The 17,894-nt window shown below is 36.8% G+C and overlaps 1 protein-coding gene across 8 annotated transcripts in view; it reads left to right on the top strand.

The window, feature by feature from the left end:
* Nucleotides 1-17,894, top strand: part of ZFAND3 (zinc finger AN1-type containing 3) — a 545,448-nt gene that overhangs the window by 375,964 nt on the left and 151,590 nt on the right. For all 8 annotated transcript variants that reach the window (XM_077161675.1, XM_077161677.1, XM_077161678.1 and 5 more), the window contains exon 3: nucleotides 354-536. In XM_077161675.1, the coding sequence (XP_077017790.1) occupies nucleotides 354-536 (183 nt within the window). The remainder of the gene's footprint in view (nucleotides 1-353; nucleotides 537-17,894) is intronic.

Consider the following 17,894-nt stretch of genomic DNA (forward strand, 5'->3'; position numbering starts at 1 on the left):
ATTTCCTAATTGTTGGGTACAGAGGCCTACGTTTGCTTATTTATCTTCTCTACTTTACTGATAACTTTGTCTGTGACCTAGAGATATTAAAATCCTCCCATCATGATAATAAATTTATTGATTTTCCACAAATATAACCATTTTCACATCACACGTTATGAGACTCTGTAATAGGTGCATATAGGTCATGTGTTTTTGACCGTTGTTTTATTTCCATCTTCTTTTTTAAAAATCACCCATTATTTGTAATTACTGGTGTTGTGTTTAATTTTTATTCCAACTTACATTGTTTTCTAACACCCAAGGAGATTATAAGCTCCTTTATTAAACCGGTTTTCTCTTTCTTACTTTAGATTTTCAAAAGAAGCAACCAGACGATGACTCAGCTCCAAGTACAAGTAACAGCCAATCAGATTTGTTTTCCGAAGAGACCACCAGTGACAACAGTAATACCTCGATAACCACGCCAACTCGCGGCCCTAGCCAGCAGCCACTTCTGACAGAACTGAATGTAACTTCACCGGGTCAAGAGGAATGTAAGTGCCCAGATCCTGTGAGGTGTTAGGGAAAGCAGCCCAAGACAATGTCATGAGTTCTTGGTGATGTCCAGTCCCAGAAAAAAGACAGTAGCTCTTTTGATTTAGGATAAGTGTTCAGGTATAGGGTCTAGGCCCAGCAAATTAGATAACATGTTTCAGCCATTCCATAAAGTTTAAGGCCTGCTAAGGAGATAGTCATGTGTATGTATGTATTTTTGCGTATATAAAACTTTTTACTTTGAAATACTTTTAAACTTAGAAGACAGTTACAAAAATAATACAAACCCCATACAGAGAACCCCCAACGCACCCTGCCCCCCCCAGATATCCAGATCCACCAGTATTAACATTTAACCGCATTTGCTGTTTCTTCCCCTCCCTCCCTCCCCCTTCCCTCATGTCCCCTCCTTCCCTCCCTCCTCCTTTCTTTTCTTTTTTTCCTTTCTTTCCTTCCTCCTTTTTTTCCTTCCTGTGTATTCGTCAATTTTCTGAAAATTCTCTGTAGGTTGTACTTATCATCTTCCTTGATTGCTTGATACTGCTATATACATTTTCTAAGAACAAGGATATTCCCTTATATAATCAACTTAGTGCAGTTATCAAGTTCAAGAAATTTAACTTGAACTTGAACTTTTTGACATAAAGCTTACATTTTGTATTCCAATTTTTTATGTCCCAATAACGTCCTTTTGAGTCCTTTCTCCTCTGTTCTTAGATCCTGTCCAGTACCATGTATTACATTTAATTGTCATTATTTCTTTAGTTTCTCTTTCTCCTTTTTTTTTTAAATTGTGGAAACATGCAACATAAATTTTCCCATCCAATCCTTTCCAGGCATATCATTTTCTGCAATTCATCACATTCACGAGGACAGAGAACCCTCAGCACTAGAACTTTCCTTTTACTCCAAATAGAAACTCTACACTAATTTTACTAACTCCCCATTACCCCTGCCCCCCTGCTCCTGGTAACTTGTACTCTACTTTCTGTTTTTGTAAGCTTACGCATTCTCTGAATCTTTCTTTATAATTCCCATGGGACTTAAACTTAACATCCTAACTCTATAATGATCTCATTTGCTTTTATACCAACTTCACTTCAATAATGCACACACTCTATGTTCCTGTACCACTCCATCCTCCCACATTTATGTAGTACTTCTTATAAATTTCATGTTGATACGTTATGAGTCCCAAACTACTGATTTCTCCTAACTTTTTATTTTGGTGGGGTGGTGGTGGTAGTGCATGGGCTAGGTATTGAACCCAGTTTTCTCATTTTGTGCATTTGCATTTTATATCCTGTGGGAAGAAGAAGTGGAGTTACAAGTTAAAAACAAAAAAGCATTGGAATTTATATTTTCCCATATCGTTATCTTTACCAGAGATCTATATTTCTTTATGTGTATTCAGTTAACAGTTTAGTGTCCTTTCCCCTCAACCTGCAGAATTCCCTTTCTTTTTTTTTTCCTTTTTAAGGTTTTTATTAGAGAAGTTATAGGTTTACAGAAAAATCAAGCAGAAAATATGGAATTGCCGTATACTGATCCCTGTTATTAATATTTTGCATTAGAGCCATACCTTTATTACAACTGATGAGAGAATATTATTGTAATTGTACTATATTTCATCATTTACATTAGCATTCGCTATTAGACGTGTAGTTTTTTTTTTAATTTTCATTCTGATAACAGATGTACAATCTAAAATTTCCCCCTTTAACTATCTATAGATAGTTAAGGTCTAACTATAGATCTATAATTTAGTGGTGTATTGTTTCAAAATGTTATGCCTCCATCATCACTATCTATTACCAAAACTTTTCCATCACATAAATAGAAGTTCTGTACCAATTAAGCAGTTGTTTCCCATTCCACACATGCACACCTGGGTGCTAGTAATCTGCATTCTAGTTTCTGACTCTGTGAATCTGCTTATTCTAGTTGTCTTGTATCAGTGAGATCATACAGTATTTGCCCTTTTGTGTCTTGTTTATTTCACTCAACATGATATCTTCAGGTTCCACCATGCTATAGCATGTACTAGTATTTAATTTCTTTCTACAGGTGAATAATATTCCATTATATGGATTTATTTATCCATTCATAAGTAAATGGACATTTGGGTTGCTTTCCTCTTTTGGCAGTTGTGAATAATACTGCTGTGAATATCAGTGTGCAAATATTTGTTTGAATTCCTGCTCTCAGTTCTTTTGGGTTTATACATAGAAGTTGGATTGCCAGTTTGTATGGCCATTCTATAACTTTCAGAAGAACTGCCAAACTGTTTCCCCCAGAGGCTGCACCAGTTTATATTGCCACCAGCAATGAATGAAAGTTGCTATTTTTGCACATCCTTACTGACACTTGTATTTTCTGTTTTTTTTTTATAATAGCCATTCTGGTGGTTATGAAATGGTATTTCATTACAGTTTTGATTTGCATTTCCCTAATACTAATGATATTGAGCATCTTTTTATATGCTTTTTGGCCATTTCTGTATCTTCTTTGGAGAAATAGGTATTCAAGCACTTTTGCCATTTTTTGCTTGGATTGTCTTTTTGTTGTTGAAGTGTAGGATTTCTTTATAAATTGTGGATATTAAACCTTTATCAGATTTGTAGTTTCCATATGTTTTCTTCCATTCTGTAGATTGTCTTTTTACTTTCATGATGAAATCCCATTATCTGCTTTTTCCTTAGTTGTTTGTGCTTTTGGTGTAAGCTTCAAGAAACCATTGCCTAACACAAGGTCCTGAAGATGCTTCCTTATATTTTCTTTTGTGAGTTTATATTTCTGGCTCTTATATTTAGGTCTTTGATTCCCTTTGAGTTCATTTTTATATATGGTATGAAATGGGGTGTCCTGACAGGTTTAGTTTTTCTTTAGATCTTTGAGCATGTTTAAGACCTTTTTTATTAAAAGTCTTTGTCTCACATGCCCCACGCTTGATCCCTCCTCACTGGTCGTTTTTAATGTTTTAATTATCTTCTTTCCCTGGACCAGCACTTCCTATGTTTTTGCATGTTTTGTAATCATTTGTTGAAAATTGGACATTTTGGTATTTTAATATGTTAGCACTGGAATTTAGTCTGTGAATCATCCATTCTTGAAAGTTGTATATAGGTAGTGTTATGACAGTTTTCTTGGAATGTCAGGAGCTAAATTTTAAAAAAGGAAAAAAAAGGATAGGAAGAAAACTCCCAATCTTTTCAGTTTGATCTGTGTGAGGGCTCTCCTTCAGGGTTATCAATACATTGAATTTAGATTAACTCAGGACCAAAGCCAGGGGGCCTCCCTTGTTCTTTGTGAGCATGCAGCTTGTCTTGGGCATGCATTTGGCAGGAGATAAGTCTTTTATATTAACTATCAAGGTAGGTGAGATTTGAACCAGTCTAGGAAGTCTCCACCCTGGCCACACATTAAAATGCACTGGGGATTTTTAAAACAGTTTTAAACTTCAGCATTATTCCCTGAATCTAATTTAATTGGTCTGTAGGGAAGCCCTGTTCTTTTTAACTTTACAGGGGAATCAAATATGTAGCAAGGATTGAGGATCACTGGTTGGGAGGATTAGCTCTGATTTAAGAGGCTTGGATTGAAACTTTAGCCCTATCACTATTAAAGACTATTAGGTTTCTAGGCATTTAACTGAGATAATATAATAATACTATATACTTCGTAGACTACATAGGTATTTAAAGAGAAAAGGTGATGGTTTCTGTTACTCTTCTGCAAGTCCTCGGTAAAAGAATACTATTGTTAGCTTTGTGAGGTCCATTGTTCACTTAATCTTTATAATGCTCCAACCATCTCAGTTGAAGAGCATGTATAACTAAAATACTTGTAGTATTTTGCTGAAAATTATGGGGATTTTTGATATAGTAGTTTTTGCCTTTTAAAATTTTTACTTAAGGAGGTTGAAATTTAGTATTTCAAGTTTAACAAATATCTAGAAATACTTGGAACATGATAGTTTAGAAAGTTTTGATTACTCTCTTTAGAAAGGTTAGCAGACAGCAAATGTTTACCTAAACTTACGATAAATCCACTTAAGTGGATTTAGAAATAGTGAAAATAGAAATGTAAAGAAGATTACAAGGAATTTATTTTTAGCCGGGGAAATTAAATATATCCATTATAATACATCAATCATTTTCAACCACAGGATGGAGACATTTTTTATTGTCACAAGTGTGTGGAGGATGGGGTGGGGTAGGGAGTGTGGCTGGCATCTAAATTGTGGGGGCCAGAGATGCTGCTAAACATCCTACATTGTATAAGACAGTTCCTCACAATAATTATCCAGCCTGATATACCAGTGTTGCTGAGGTTGAGAAACCCTGGCATATGATTGTATACTCCCTTTTTAATGGCTCTTCTAACATACTAAAGACGGACTATTGTTGAAAAAGGGCATGGACTTAATTAAGGAATTGGTATTGAAGATGGGCACCCGATGGTGAGAAAATATTGTAGACAGAGAGTGGCATGAGTTGTGTATGAAAGCTGCATGGAGGTCTGCAATGATAAGTGACTCTTGATTAGAGCCACATATGGAGGAGAATGGCCAAGTTATACGAGCTTGGGTGCCCAGCTGTTAGTTGGGCTTTAGTCAGTTTTCGAGCAGGGTAAGTGATAATATTATAGATCTTTTGAAGCAGTGACCTGGAAATTTTGAGAAAGGGAAGATTATGCTGAAATAATATTTCAGGGAGAGAATTTTTTAACTATTGTAATGAATTAGAGGCACAGGAACAGAAATACAAATTGTTTAAGGGAGGAAAATGGCAATGGTAGTGGTAATGTTATGGCAGTGGGCTTTGCTTTGTTTTCAAAGTGTGTGTGGGACCACGTTTTTCACTAAATGCTAATAAAAGCCATGGCTCCTAAATCAGAAAAAATACATCCTCTATATATATTTGCAATTTTGCATAAAGTTTTTCTAAAGTTCACTATGGCCTTTAGGTTAAGAACACCTGATCTAATGGAAATGTTGGAGATGGTCAAGTGATGTATGTTAATGCTGTTCTGATAAGAGTGCAGATAGAGTAGGAATATTGACAAAAGTGTTTTAAGTTGAGAAATGAAACAGATTTTTACCTAGAAGTATTTCTTGAACCATGTGGGTGAAGGTCAAATAAAAGGACATCTAAAAGCTCTGAAAGGTAATATTTTTTTGTCTGACTGCATATACTCATGTTCCTCTCCCAAACTGTCTACAGACAGTCTATGGAACTTTAACCATTAGAAACATTTTCAAAAAATAGTGTACGAGAGAAAATGGCATCCCAGGGAGGTGTAGGATGTAGCCTGAACTCCATAGCAGCTAGTAAATAGCCAGCTTAAGCAGCTCTTTGGGGGACTTCAGAGACTATGCACACATCGTACACCAGCCAGGAACGAGTGGAAGAGTGGACTGATAAATTACAGCATGAGAGCTATAAGTAAATCCTTCCATGCTGTGGAGGTGAATGTCCTCCCATCCCCCCACCAGCATGGCAGACTGTCTCAGAGTAACTCCTGGTGGGAAACAGAAGCCCTCTCTGCTAGGCTCAAGGGAAGGGGAGTTCAAATAGGCTCTAGTTGCAGATTTAATTATCAAATTAAGACTGCTGAATATGAGCTTCAAGAACAGATAAATCTACAAAGCAAACAAGAAAGAAAACCAGGAGTTCTGTTACAGCTCTGTTACAATAGGGACAAAGCAGGGCTGATCAAAAACACAGAGACTTCTGGAGTTGGCTGGGCTCCGATTGCTGATAAATCCTGTGGCCTCAGAAAAGGAGCACATAGAGCTGGGCACCAACTGCAGCTGTTGATTAGTGAATACCTGGGGCTTTATTTTTTGTTAAGCCACCTATTAAAGAAAGCAGCCAGCATTCTCTATTATCAGCCCTGCTCCAGGCAGTGGCAGAAATAGGGTTGAACGAAAGACAAAGGAACTAATCAGGTGGAGGAATTAATTCCCTAAAGGACATATCTTCCCCCAAGAAAAGGGGAGTGTGGTTAGGTCTGAGCGTAAGTGATGGCTCTCACTCAGAGAATTTATACCCCAGGGACTGGAATATCAGCAACAGTTTCAACCTACAAAAAAGCAGAGTCCATATCAACATGGAAGCACAAACAGCTACTGAAAGTCTCTTCCAGTAGATTCAGTGGAAAAAAGAACTATTCTCACTTGTTCAGAACTCTAGAGAAAGATATAGAGGGAGAAGAATCCTACAAAAGTTGAATAAAGAGAAAAATATCAGGTAGGAAATTTCTGTTCTAAACTGGCCTATCTTCTCTGTACCTCCCACCAGGGACACAAACTATAATCTGTCACAATAGTGAGACAAATCCCCACCTAAGTCCATACACAGAGGTTCAAGCCCACAGGGACCCACAGCAGGACTTAAGCCATTAGGTGCAGCAAGGACCAGGGAGGGGATTGCAAAATCTTCCCTAAAAGCAACAAGCAGCCAGGCTGAGAATACCCAAATCAACTGTTTGGGGACCTTGAGAAAGAGGGAAGGACATTTGAAGGCCCAAGTCAGTTAGTGAGGATTGAACAGTCTGAGAAACAACAAGGACAGAGACTGTGTTTCTAGCTCTGGGTCCTGGTGCCCTCCCCAGCCCATGAGGGGAGATAGCAGCAGGAAGCCCACTCCTTGCTTGGGAGATGGTTACAGACTGGGCCAACGGGAGGAATTCTCTGCCACAAGTAAAGTGGGGGGAAACAGTCTCACTTTGAGCCAGATTTTGGCCAGTGGAGTGAGGGCACTAGAACCCAGCAGTTTCAGCCCTGCATGGTCAGTTGCTATGGGGGCTCAGAAGTAAATAACCTCAGAGTTTGTTTCTCTTGGTTAATCACCAGGTTAATCTGGTGACAATTGAGTTACCAAACAGCACCATCTTCTGGGCAGGCCAGGAAGTGCAGAGGAATTACAGGGCTTTTCAGAGCTTCTCCAGATCTTATCCCAGGCCCATTGGAGCTGGTCTACATACAGCCCCTACATGGGAACCCAGTCCTGTTTGGCTTAGAAACGTGGACTACCCAACTGTCAAAGAAGTAGCCTAATACAAACCCAAGTCTTGCTGGATGGCAAAAAGCAAATCATGTCTTGAGTCTGCTGTTGGCTGGAGAAGTGGAAAGTCTCAGGCCCCCAGTTGGAGTCTTTTCCAGGTGGGAACTTGGGAATCACCAGACACATTGTGCCCAGAGGTGTACAGTGCTCTCACTTAAGGTGTACAGTGCCCACCCCCTACCTGCAGAGACTGGCTTGTTGGCAGTCTGGGTACCTGGATCAGCATGCTACCACAATGGGAAGAGACAGGGTTGTAGGGAAGATGCAGCACAAGAGGTCTTCTGCTGGGAAGACAGGGAAAGTACGCTCTAGCAAACTGCTTTTCTGACGTTCAGCACAAACTATAAAATCTTAGGCAAACAAGGGAAATCAGCTTTTAAAATAATCTTATCAAGATAATCAAATGCCAAGAAGTCAGTGGAAAATCACAAAGCACAAGAAGATATGGCCAAGCCAAATAAACAAAAGGATGTACATACAGATGTCTGAAACAACTTCAGTAGGTTAGCTAAAGACATTAAGGATATCGAGAAGACACTAGAAGAGCATGAAGAAGAATTTGAAAGAATAAATAGAAAATTAGATCTTACGGAAATGAAATACTATAGATCAAACTTTAAAATGCACTAAACACAATAGCAGATTTGAAGAGGGAGAAGAAAGAATAAGCAAACTAGAGGACATGGCAATTGAATTTGAACACAAAAGTGTAAGTGGCGAAAAAGATGGGAAAATTTGGATCTCAGGGAAATGATGGACAAGATAAAATATGCAAATATAAGAACCATCAGTGTCCCAGAAGGAGAAGAGTAATGGGCTAGGAAGAGTTTTGAGGAGGTAATTGGGAAAAACTTCCCAACCCTTATAAAAGACACAAATATGAAAATCCAGGAAGCCCAATGAACTCCAAATAGGCCCACTCTAAGACACATACTAATTAGACTGTCAAATGCTGAGGAGGAGAAAGTCCTGAAAGCTGCAAGAGAAAAGCGATCAACCACATACAAGGGAAGCCACATAAGACTAAGTTCTGACTGTTCAATAGGTACCATGGAGGTGAGAAGATAGTGGTATGATATATTTAAGATTCTGAAAGAGAAAAATTGCCAGCCAAGAATTCTTTATCCAGCAAAGCTGTCCTTCAAAAGAGACTGAAAGTTAAAATTTTCAAGACAGACAAATGCTGAGCCCTGTTAATAAGAGACCTGCTCTGCAAGAAATACTAAAGGGAGTTCTATCAGCTGAAAAAAAAAAAAAAAAGACAGGAGAGAGAGGTCTGGAGGAGGGCACGGAATTGAAGAGTCTTAGTAAGGGTAACTTAAAGGATAAAAAGAGAAAGGAAAAAATAAATAGATCTGACAAATAAAAAACAAAGGACAAGATGGTAAATTCAAGAACTGATTTTACAGTAATAACTTTAAATGTTAACAGACTGAGCCTGCCAGTTAAAAAATACAGACTGGCAGAATAGATTAAAAAATTAGATCCATCTATATGCTGTTTATAGAGGACTTATCTTGGACCCAAAGATACAAATAGATTGAAAGTGAAAGTATAGAAAATATATTTTCTGTAAGTTGTAACCAAAAGAAAGCAGGAGTAATAGCTATATTATTATTAAACAAAGTAGACTTTAAATGCAAAGATGTCGTAAGAGATAAGGAAGGATACTACATATTAATAAAAGGGATAGTTAAACCAAGAAGAAAAAATAATCATAAGTGTTTATGTACCCTGTCAAGGAGCTCCAAAGTACATAAGGCAAAGATTGGCAAAACTGTAGGGAGCAATAGATATTTCCACAATAATGGTGGGAGACTTCAGTACACCACTATCTTTTTTTAAAAAAAAATAATCTTTATTGAGAATTATCCACATACATACAGTCCAATCATATTAAACAATCAGTGGCTCACAATATCGTTACATAGTTGTATATTCTTTGCCATGATCATTTCACCACTATCTTCTATAGCCAGAACAACCAGACAGAGGATGAACAAGGAGATAGAGAACCTAAATAATGAAATAAATGAATTAGACCTAACAGACATATATACGTCATTAGACGCTAAGAAACCAGGATATACATTCTTCTCTAGTACTCATGGAACGTTCTCCATGATAGATCATATGCTAGGGTACAAAGCATATCTTAATAAATTTAAAAAGATTGAAATTATTCAAAGCCCATTCACTGATCTCAGTGATATGAAACTAGAAATCAATAACCACCAAAGAACCAGAACTTTCACGAATATATGGAGATTCAGCAACACATCTTAAAAATCAATAGGTTCAAGAAGAAATTGCAAGAGTAGTTGGTCTCTGAAGAATACATTGAAAATGCATATCAAAACTTATGGTATGGAAATTTATTGCCCTAAAATACCTATATTAAAAAAAAAAGAAAGAGCAAATGTTCAGGATGTAACAGCTCACCTGGAGGAACTAGAGAAAGAACAGCAAAATAACTTAAAGTGAGTAGAAGAATAGAAATAACAAAGATTAAAGCAGAAATAAATGAATTGGAGATCGAAAAACAAAAACGGCAGTGCAACGGTGGCTCAGTGGCAGAATTCTTGCCTGCCATGCCAGGGACCTGGGTTCAATTCATGGTGCCTGCCCATGCAAAAAACAAACAAAAACAAAAAAACAAAGGAGAAAGCCAGTAAAATCAAAAGTTGGTTTTTTGAGAAAAATCAATGAAATTGATGGACACTTAGCCAGGCTGACAAATTTAAAAAGGATGCAAATAAATAAAATCAGAAATGAGAGGGGAGTCATTATCATGGCCCCTGAAGAAATAAAAAATAATTATAAGAGAATACTATAAACAACTGTACATCAACAAACTAGACAACTTAGATGAAATGGACAATTTCCTAGAAACACACGAATAACCTATACTGACACCTCAACAAAATAGAAGACCTCAACAAGGAAAAAGATTCAGTCAGTCATCAAAAACCTTCCTACAAAGAAAAGCCCAGGGCTAGATGTCTTCACAGGGGAATTTCCCTAAACATTCCAAAAAGAACTATCACCATTCCTACTTAAACTCTTGTAAAAAATTGAAGAAAAAGGAAAACTGCCCAACTCATTTTATGAACCTAACATCACTCTAACCCCAAAACTGATAAAGATACTAAAAAGGAAAACTATGGGCCAATTTCCCTAATGAGTATAAATGCAAAAGTCTCAATATCATACCTACAAATTCTCTCCAAGAGCACATTAAAAGAATTATACCCCATGACCAGGGGGGTTTATTCCAGGCACGTAGGGGTGGTTCAGCACAAGAAAATCAATCAGTGTAATGCAACACATTGATAAGTGAGAAGGGAGAAATCACATGATCATCTTGATTGATGCTGAAAAAGCACTTGACAAAATCCAGCATCCTTTTCTGATAAAAAGACATCAAAAAAGTAGGAATTGAAAGAAACTTCCTCAATATGATAAATATGAAAAACCCACAGCCAGCATTGTACTCAGTGGTAAGAGGCTGAAACCCTTCCCCCTAAGATTGGGAATGATTCAAGGATGTCCATTGTCGCCATTGTTATTCACCATTGTGCTGGAAGTTCTAGCTACACCAGTATCATCACATAGTTATGCATCCAACACCAGGATCATCTTTAGAACATTTGCATTGCTCCAGAAAAAGAAATAAAAAGAAAAACACAAATATCCCGTTCATCTTACCCACCCTCCGTTATTGACCACTAGTATTGCACTCTACCAAATATTAAGACTTACAACAGAGGTTAGTTAACCTACCTAACAATGTAGTATTGTCCGAGATATGCATATATATCAGTGCAACAGAACAAAACCTCCAGAAGTAGATCCATACAAACACGGGCAACTGATTTTTTTTTTTTATTATGGCTATATAATCATTATTAAAGATCAGGACTACTGGATTATAGTTCAGCAACATCAGCTATTTCCTTCTGGCTATATAAAACACCACCCAATAAAAAGAAGTATCTATATAGCTGGTAGTCACAGTCATTTGTTAAACTAATTTCTCAGTTATACTTCTTCCCTCTCATTTGATCATTCTCTGGTCAGTGACCATTTTAACTTTCTCATGCTTGAAAGGGTATTGACCTGATAGAATAGAGGAATGAAACTGATTGATGTTTTTGAAGAGACTGGTACTCTGGGTTTCAGGGTTTATCTGGCATAGGATCAATCTGGAGGCCTTAAAATTCTGAGAAAAATACACTTACTAAGAAAAACTTTTATAGAGATAGAGCTCAGGGCACTCCCTAGGGTTTTCAGGAATACTATTGGTTGGGGCTTGGCATACTGAGGTAGTTTGCAATGTCTGGCTAAAGCTTGCATAAGAGTAACCTGTAGAATGACATCTCTACTCTATTTAAAATCTCGTAGCTGCTGAAACTTTATTTTCTTCAGTTTCTTTTGTCTGTTTTGGTCAAGAAGGAATTCTCAATCCCATGATGTCAGGGCTAGGCTCATCCCTGGAAGTCATGTCTCATGTTGCCAGGGAATCTTAGACCATTGCAAGTCATGTCCCATGTAGCGGACCATTGGTTTTTTTTTTTTCACATGGCCCTCAAGTCCACTGAACAGCCTCTTTAACAAATGGTGCTTAGAGAACTGGATATCCTATCTCATACCCTGTACAAAAATTAACTTAAAATGGATCAAAGACCTAAACATTACAGCTAAGACCATAAAATTCTTAGAAGAAAATGTTGGGAAACATCAAAGATTTTGTGGTAGGAGGTGGTTCCCACATATGCAATGAAAGAAGAAATAGATAAATAAGATTCCCATTAAAACTGAATACTTTTATGCTTTAAAGGATTTTGTCAAGAAAGCAAAAAGTCAGCCCACTTAATGGTAGGTAATGTTTGGAACCTCATTTCTGATAAAAGTTTAATATTCAGAATATATGAAGAGATCGTACAATCAACAGTTAAAAGACAACAATCCAATTTAAAAATGGGCAAAAGACATGGATAGACACTTTTCCAATGAAGAAATACAAATGACTCAGAAGCATATGAAGGTTGTGGTGTTCCACTCAGTAAAATACTAATTCTTCTTCCACTCATTCACTCTTGGATCCTCCAGGCTGGAGTCCCTTCTTCCCAAAGCATGAGATGGAGTTTTACAGGAGGTGAAGTCTGGTCAATCAGAGAGCTTGTGAAGGGCCGTAAATGGATGATATATTTTTTAAACTTTATGAATTGATGGATTCTACCACTCCTATAAGAACAAAAGTTTCTCTTCATGACAGTATTACAGAATCCTATCTTGACATCATGACATCCACAATGTCCAGTGTAAAATAAAAATTGCTAGACTTCCGAAGAAACCGGAGAATATTACCCATATTGAAAGACAGCAGTTAATAGAAATTGACTAAGAGATGGCCCTAATATTGGATTTTAAATACAAATACGTGTTAGCAGTTACTATGAAGAAGTTTAAGATCTTAATGAAGAAGCTGGACTTAAAGATTGAAGAAATAAAGAAGACTGTTAAAAATGACTTAAAGGAAATTCTAGGAGTAAAAACTAAATACGAAATGAGAAATTCAACAATTTCCAGTAATAGGAAAGAGTGGCAACAAATTGAGATTTAGCCTTACAAATTACAGCATTGGTAGAGAGAATAGAGGGGGAAAAAAGTTAAGATAGTGGAGGGTATTGAGAATTTGACCTTTAAAGGAAAGGAAATCAATAAGCTAAGTAGCAAATTAGATAAATCTGAAGAGTGTGTTAGTGATCCATTCCAGAATGTATCACAAAATTAAGAAAACCTTATGCACAAAGTTAGAAAACCTTATGTCTGATGCTCCTTTTATCTATAGTATGAACAGATGAGTAAAATATATGGATTAAAAATAAATAAATAGCAGGGGGAACAAATGTTAAAATTAAGAAACATATATATTGGGTAGATGGAAATACTAGTGGTCAGTGAGAGGGAGGGGTATGGGATATGGTATGTGTGAGTTTTTTCTTTTTTTCTTTCTTCTGGAGTGTTGCACATGTTCTAAAAAATGATCATGGTGATGAATAAAAACTATGTGATGATGTTGTGAGCTATTGTACATCATATATGAAGTCTTTGTATGCTAAGAATGTATGTGCTTGTATGTGGCTTTATCAATAAAAATTCAAATAAAATCACAGAGTCATGGAAAATGTAGAAGTAAACTTAAGCAATGGAGATGACAGATACAAAATTGCAATATCCAAATAGATGCTGCAGAAGAGTGGAACAGAGAGAATGGGAAGGATGAACTAGTCAAAGAAATGAGAAAGGAGAAAAATCTTCAGAATTTCAAGAATAAAGAGGAAATTCTAAAAGCTTTCATAGAAGAAAAATCATTGATAGATGAAGGAGCAGTATTCACATTGCAGCAGACTTTTCATCAGCAACACTAGATCTTAGGAAGCAATGGAGCAATATCTTCAACATTCTGAGAGAAAATGATTTTGAACCAAAATTTCTATGCCAAGCTAAGTTATCATTTAAATGAGATGGTAAAATAAAGGCATTTTCAGACCTGCAAAGCCTCAGAGAATTTATTGCCCAGTCTTCTATGAAAAAATTACTGAAGGATATGTGCTCACTAAATGGAAATATAAACCAATGAGAAAGAAGAAGATGTGGGGTTTATAGGGTTCAAGAAAAAGTGGGTAAAACTCTAACAGAGCATGGAAATGGGAGAACAACTAGAGATGGGAGAACAACTGGTGATGGTCTGAGCTTTCTGTTTATTAAAAGAGGTAAAGGTTGCTGAGCCAGAAGAGATGAAGAATTTAGAAGCTCAGGAAGAGGAGGAGGAGGAAGGAGTACCTTCAGAACTGGAAGAGGAAGGAGGAGAAGAGGCCTCAGGACTGGAGAAGAAGAGGGAGGAAGATGTGGTCCCAGAACCAGAAGAGGAGGGTGATGAGGCCTCAGGACTGGAGGAGGAGGAGGAGGAGGAGGATGAAGAGGAGGAAGGAGGGGCCTCACAACTGGAAATGGAGGGGGAATCGGTCTCAGGTTTACATGAGGAACAGGACTCAACCTTTCAGGGTTGTACTGTAGTAGATACAAAGTATAAAGTTGAGGGAATACCCAGGGTTATTAAAAAGGTAGAGGGTATGGAACCAGAGGAGGAAGAAGCCTCAGAGTGGGAAATGGAAGAGGACTTAATATGCGAAGAAAAAAAGACTTCTAAAGGAGAAGAGTTAAAGTCTACCTCCAAGACTGAGAAAGAAGAAGCCTCACATGGACGTAAAGAAATTGCCTTTAATTGCTACTTTTGGGATTCTGAAAAGAAACAGCTGGTAAAACACCAGATAGTAGACAAAACCCAGAAGAAGAGAAAATGGCTATGTTCCAAAATCAAGAAATCAGGACATTGTCTCCAACCTTACATTTAAATTCTCCTTCAAACTCTCTGGAGATAAGTTATGGTAAACAGAACAAGCATTCATATACAAATTTAACTTCTCCATCAAAAGTCACCAAGTTTTTCAGGAAAACTGAGAGAGACACAAACTTCTGCAAATGGAAAATCAAGCATCCAAAGGAGGAAACAAAGGAAAAGTTCAGAAAATGTAAAATTAATAGTTTCAGAGAGATATAAGAAGCAACTGGAAAGGTTAAAAATTATCAGAAGTCTTGAAAAGTAAAATCTTAACAGATGCATTCAGTAGCACAGTAGATATACCTGAAGAAAAAATCAACAATCTAGAATCTAAGACTATGGTGCAAATGGCCGAGCAGATAATAAAGAGAGATTGAGACATAGAGGATAGAACCAGAAGCTCCAACATTAGTTTAATAGGAATTCCAGAAAAATATAATAAAGAGAATAGAGAGGAGGAAGCAATTAAGAAATAATTGAAGAAAACTTTCCAGAGCTAAAGCAGGATTTGAGCCTTGAGATTATCAGTGCCTACCAAGTACCCAGTAAGCTTGATGAAAAGAGACTCACTCCTAGGTACATCTTGGTGAAATTTTGGAATGCCCGTGGTAAAGAGAAAATCATAAAGACTTCCAGAGAGAGAAAAGAGATAACCTACAAAGAAGCAAGAATCAGATTGAAAGTAAATTTATCACTGGACTCACTAGATGCTAGAAGTAGATGGGGCAATATCATGAAAGTACTGCAGGAAGAAGTCTTTAAACCTAGAATCCTATACCCAACCAAACTGGCATTCAATTTTGGGGGTAAAACAAAGATTTTTTTGATATTGAAGAATTCAGGAAATTTATTTCTTACATACCCTCTTTGAAAGAATTACTGGCAGATATGTTATAGCATTCCAGTGTGATTACAAATACAGACATAAATATCCTTTTCTCCCAACACACACATCTAAAATCAGCAGGTAAAACTAGAAAATAAAACACTACATCTCTGTCTGGGAAGTGTAGATGCACAGGTAATAACATACTTGGGGCTGAGGGACAAGAAAGAGTTATAGGTATTATCTAGTTGTCGGTAAAGTTAAAGAGTATATTAAGAAATGTAATGGTAACCATCATAGGTTGTATAAGGGGTAAACTTTCTATAGCCACAGAGGGGAAGGGGGAAAGTTTCAGTGTAATCATAGAACAGGAAAAGATACAAGGAAAGAGAAAAGCAATAGGAAAAAGATGGCAGGATAAGTGGAAGCAAATGCAAAAATCTGGAATTCTATCAAGAGAAGGATATTTCATAAATTATCATTTATCATGATGTGTATTTCGGATCTTTGCATTTTTTCCTTTGAATATGCTTAATATACTTATTAATAAAGTTTTCTGATTTGCATCTTTTTAAAAAAGCATATGAAAAGATGTTTAACATTACTAACTAATAGGGAAATACAAATCAAACCCACAATGGCATACCATCTCACACCTAATAAAATGGCCATAATTTTTTAAAAAGCAGAAAATTACAAGTGCTGAAGAGGTTGTGAAGAAATAGGTACAGTTATTCACTAATGGTGGGAATGTAGAATTATGGTGCAGCTACTTTGGAAGGCAGTTTGATGATTCTTCAGAAACCTAAGTATAGAACTGCCATATATCCAGCAATCTCATTAGTCATATATTTGGAAAAGCTTACAGCAGGGAACCGAATAGATATTTTCACACTGATGTTTTTAGTGGCGTTATTCACTATTGCCAATAGATGAAAACAGCCCAAATGTCCATTAACCTACATAGGCTAAACAAACTGTGGTATATACATATGATGGAATAGTGTCCAGCTGCAAGCCTGAATAAAGTCATTGTGTGTGTAATAGCATGGGTGAACTTTAAGGACATCATGTTGAGCAAAATAAGCCAGAATCAAAAAAGAGAAATACCATATGGTCTCACTAATATGAACTAACTATAAGGAGCAAATGCTAAGAGTTAAATTTTGTGGGTACAGATTATCAGGAGATTCAGAGAGGGTGAAAATTTGGCATTTGATGCTTAAAGAGTACAGAATGTATTGATTATAAAGATTCAGAAATGTATAGCACAACACCTTGTGATGGTAGCACAATATTATAAGTTGAATGAGCAAAGCTGAGTGTGACTGTGGTAGAAAAAAGAAGGCTAGGGGCATGTATGGCACCAAAAGGAAAGGTAGTATCTAAAAACTGGGATTGTATAACTTAGGGAAACCTAGAGTAGTCAGTGATGGTGGTTAATTGTAGAAAAAAGTTTTTATATGAACGAGGACAAATATATGTTGCTAAATCAAGATGTTAAAAATTGGATGGTTTATGGAAAATATATAGTTAATACACATTAGGGTCTATAGTCATCAGTAACATTGTAATATTCTTTATAAAGGCAATATACCAAAGCTAAATTTCAGTAAGAGGGAGATATAAGGGAGGGGTATGAAAATTTTTGTTTTTCTTCTTTCTTTTTGAAAGAAATGGAAATGCTCTCATATAGATTATTGTGTTGAATGAATAACTGATTTTACCAGGAGCCATTGATTGTACATCTAGATGGAGCATATGGTTTGTGAATAAAACCTAAAAAAAAAAAAAAAAAACCTAGAAAACTTTAAATGCTGAAGAAGATATAGAGAAAGAAGTAGAGAAGTAGAATTGTGTAGCCTCTCTGGAGGGCAGTGTGGCAGTTTCACAGAAAGCTAAGTATAGGGTTGCCATATGATCCCGCAGTCCCATTACTAGGTATATACTCAGAAGAATTGAAAACAGGGACATGAATAGACATTTGAGTACCAATGTTTATGGCAGCGTTATTCATGATTGCCAGTGGATGGAGCCAGCCCAAGGGTCCGTA

This window comes from Tamandua tetradactyla, chromosome 5, assembly GCF_023851605.1.
Source record: "Tamandua tetradactyla isolate mTamTet1 chromosome 5, mTamTet1.pri, whole genome shotgun sequence".
NCBI lineage: Eukaryota > Metazoa > Chordata > Mammalia > Pilosa > Myrmecophagidae > Tamandua > Tamandua tetradactyla.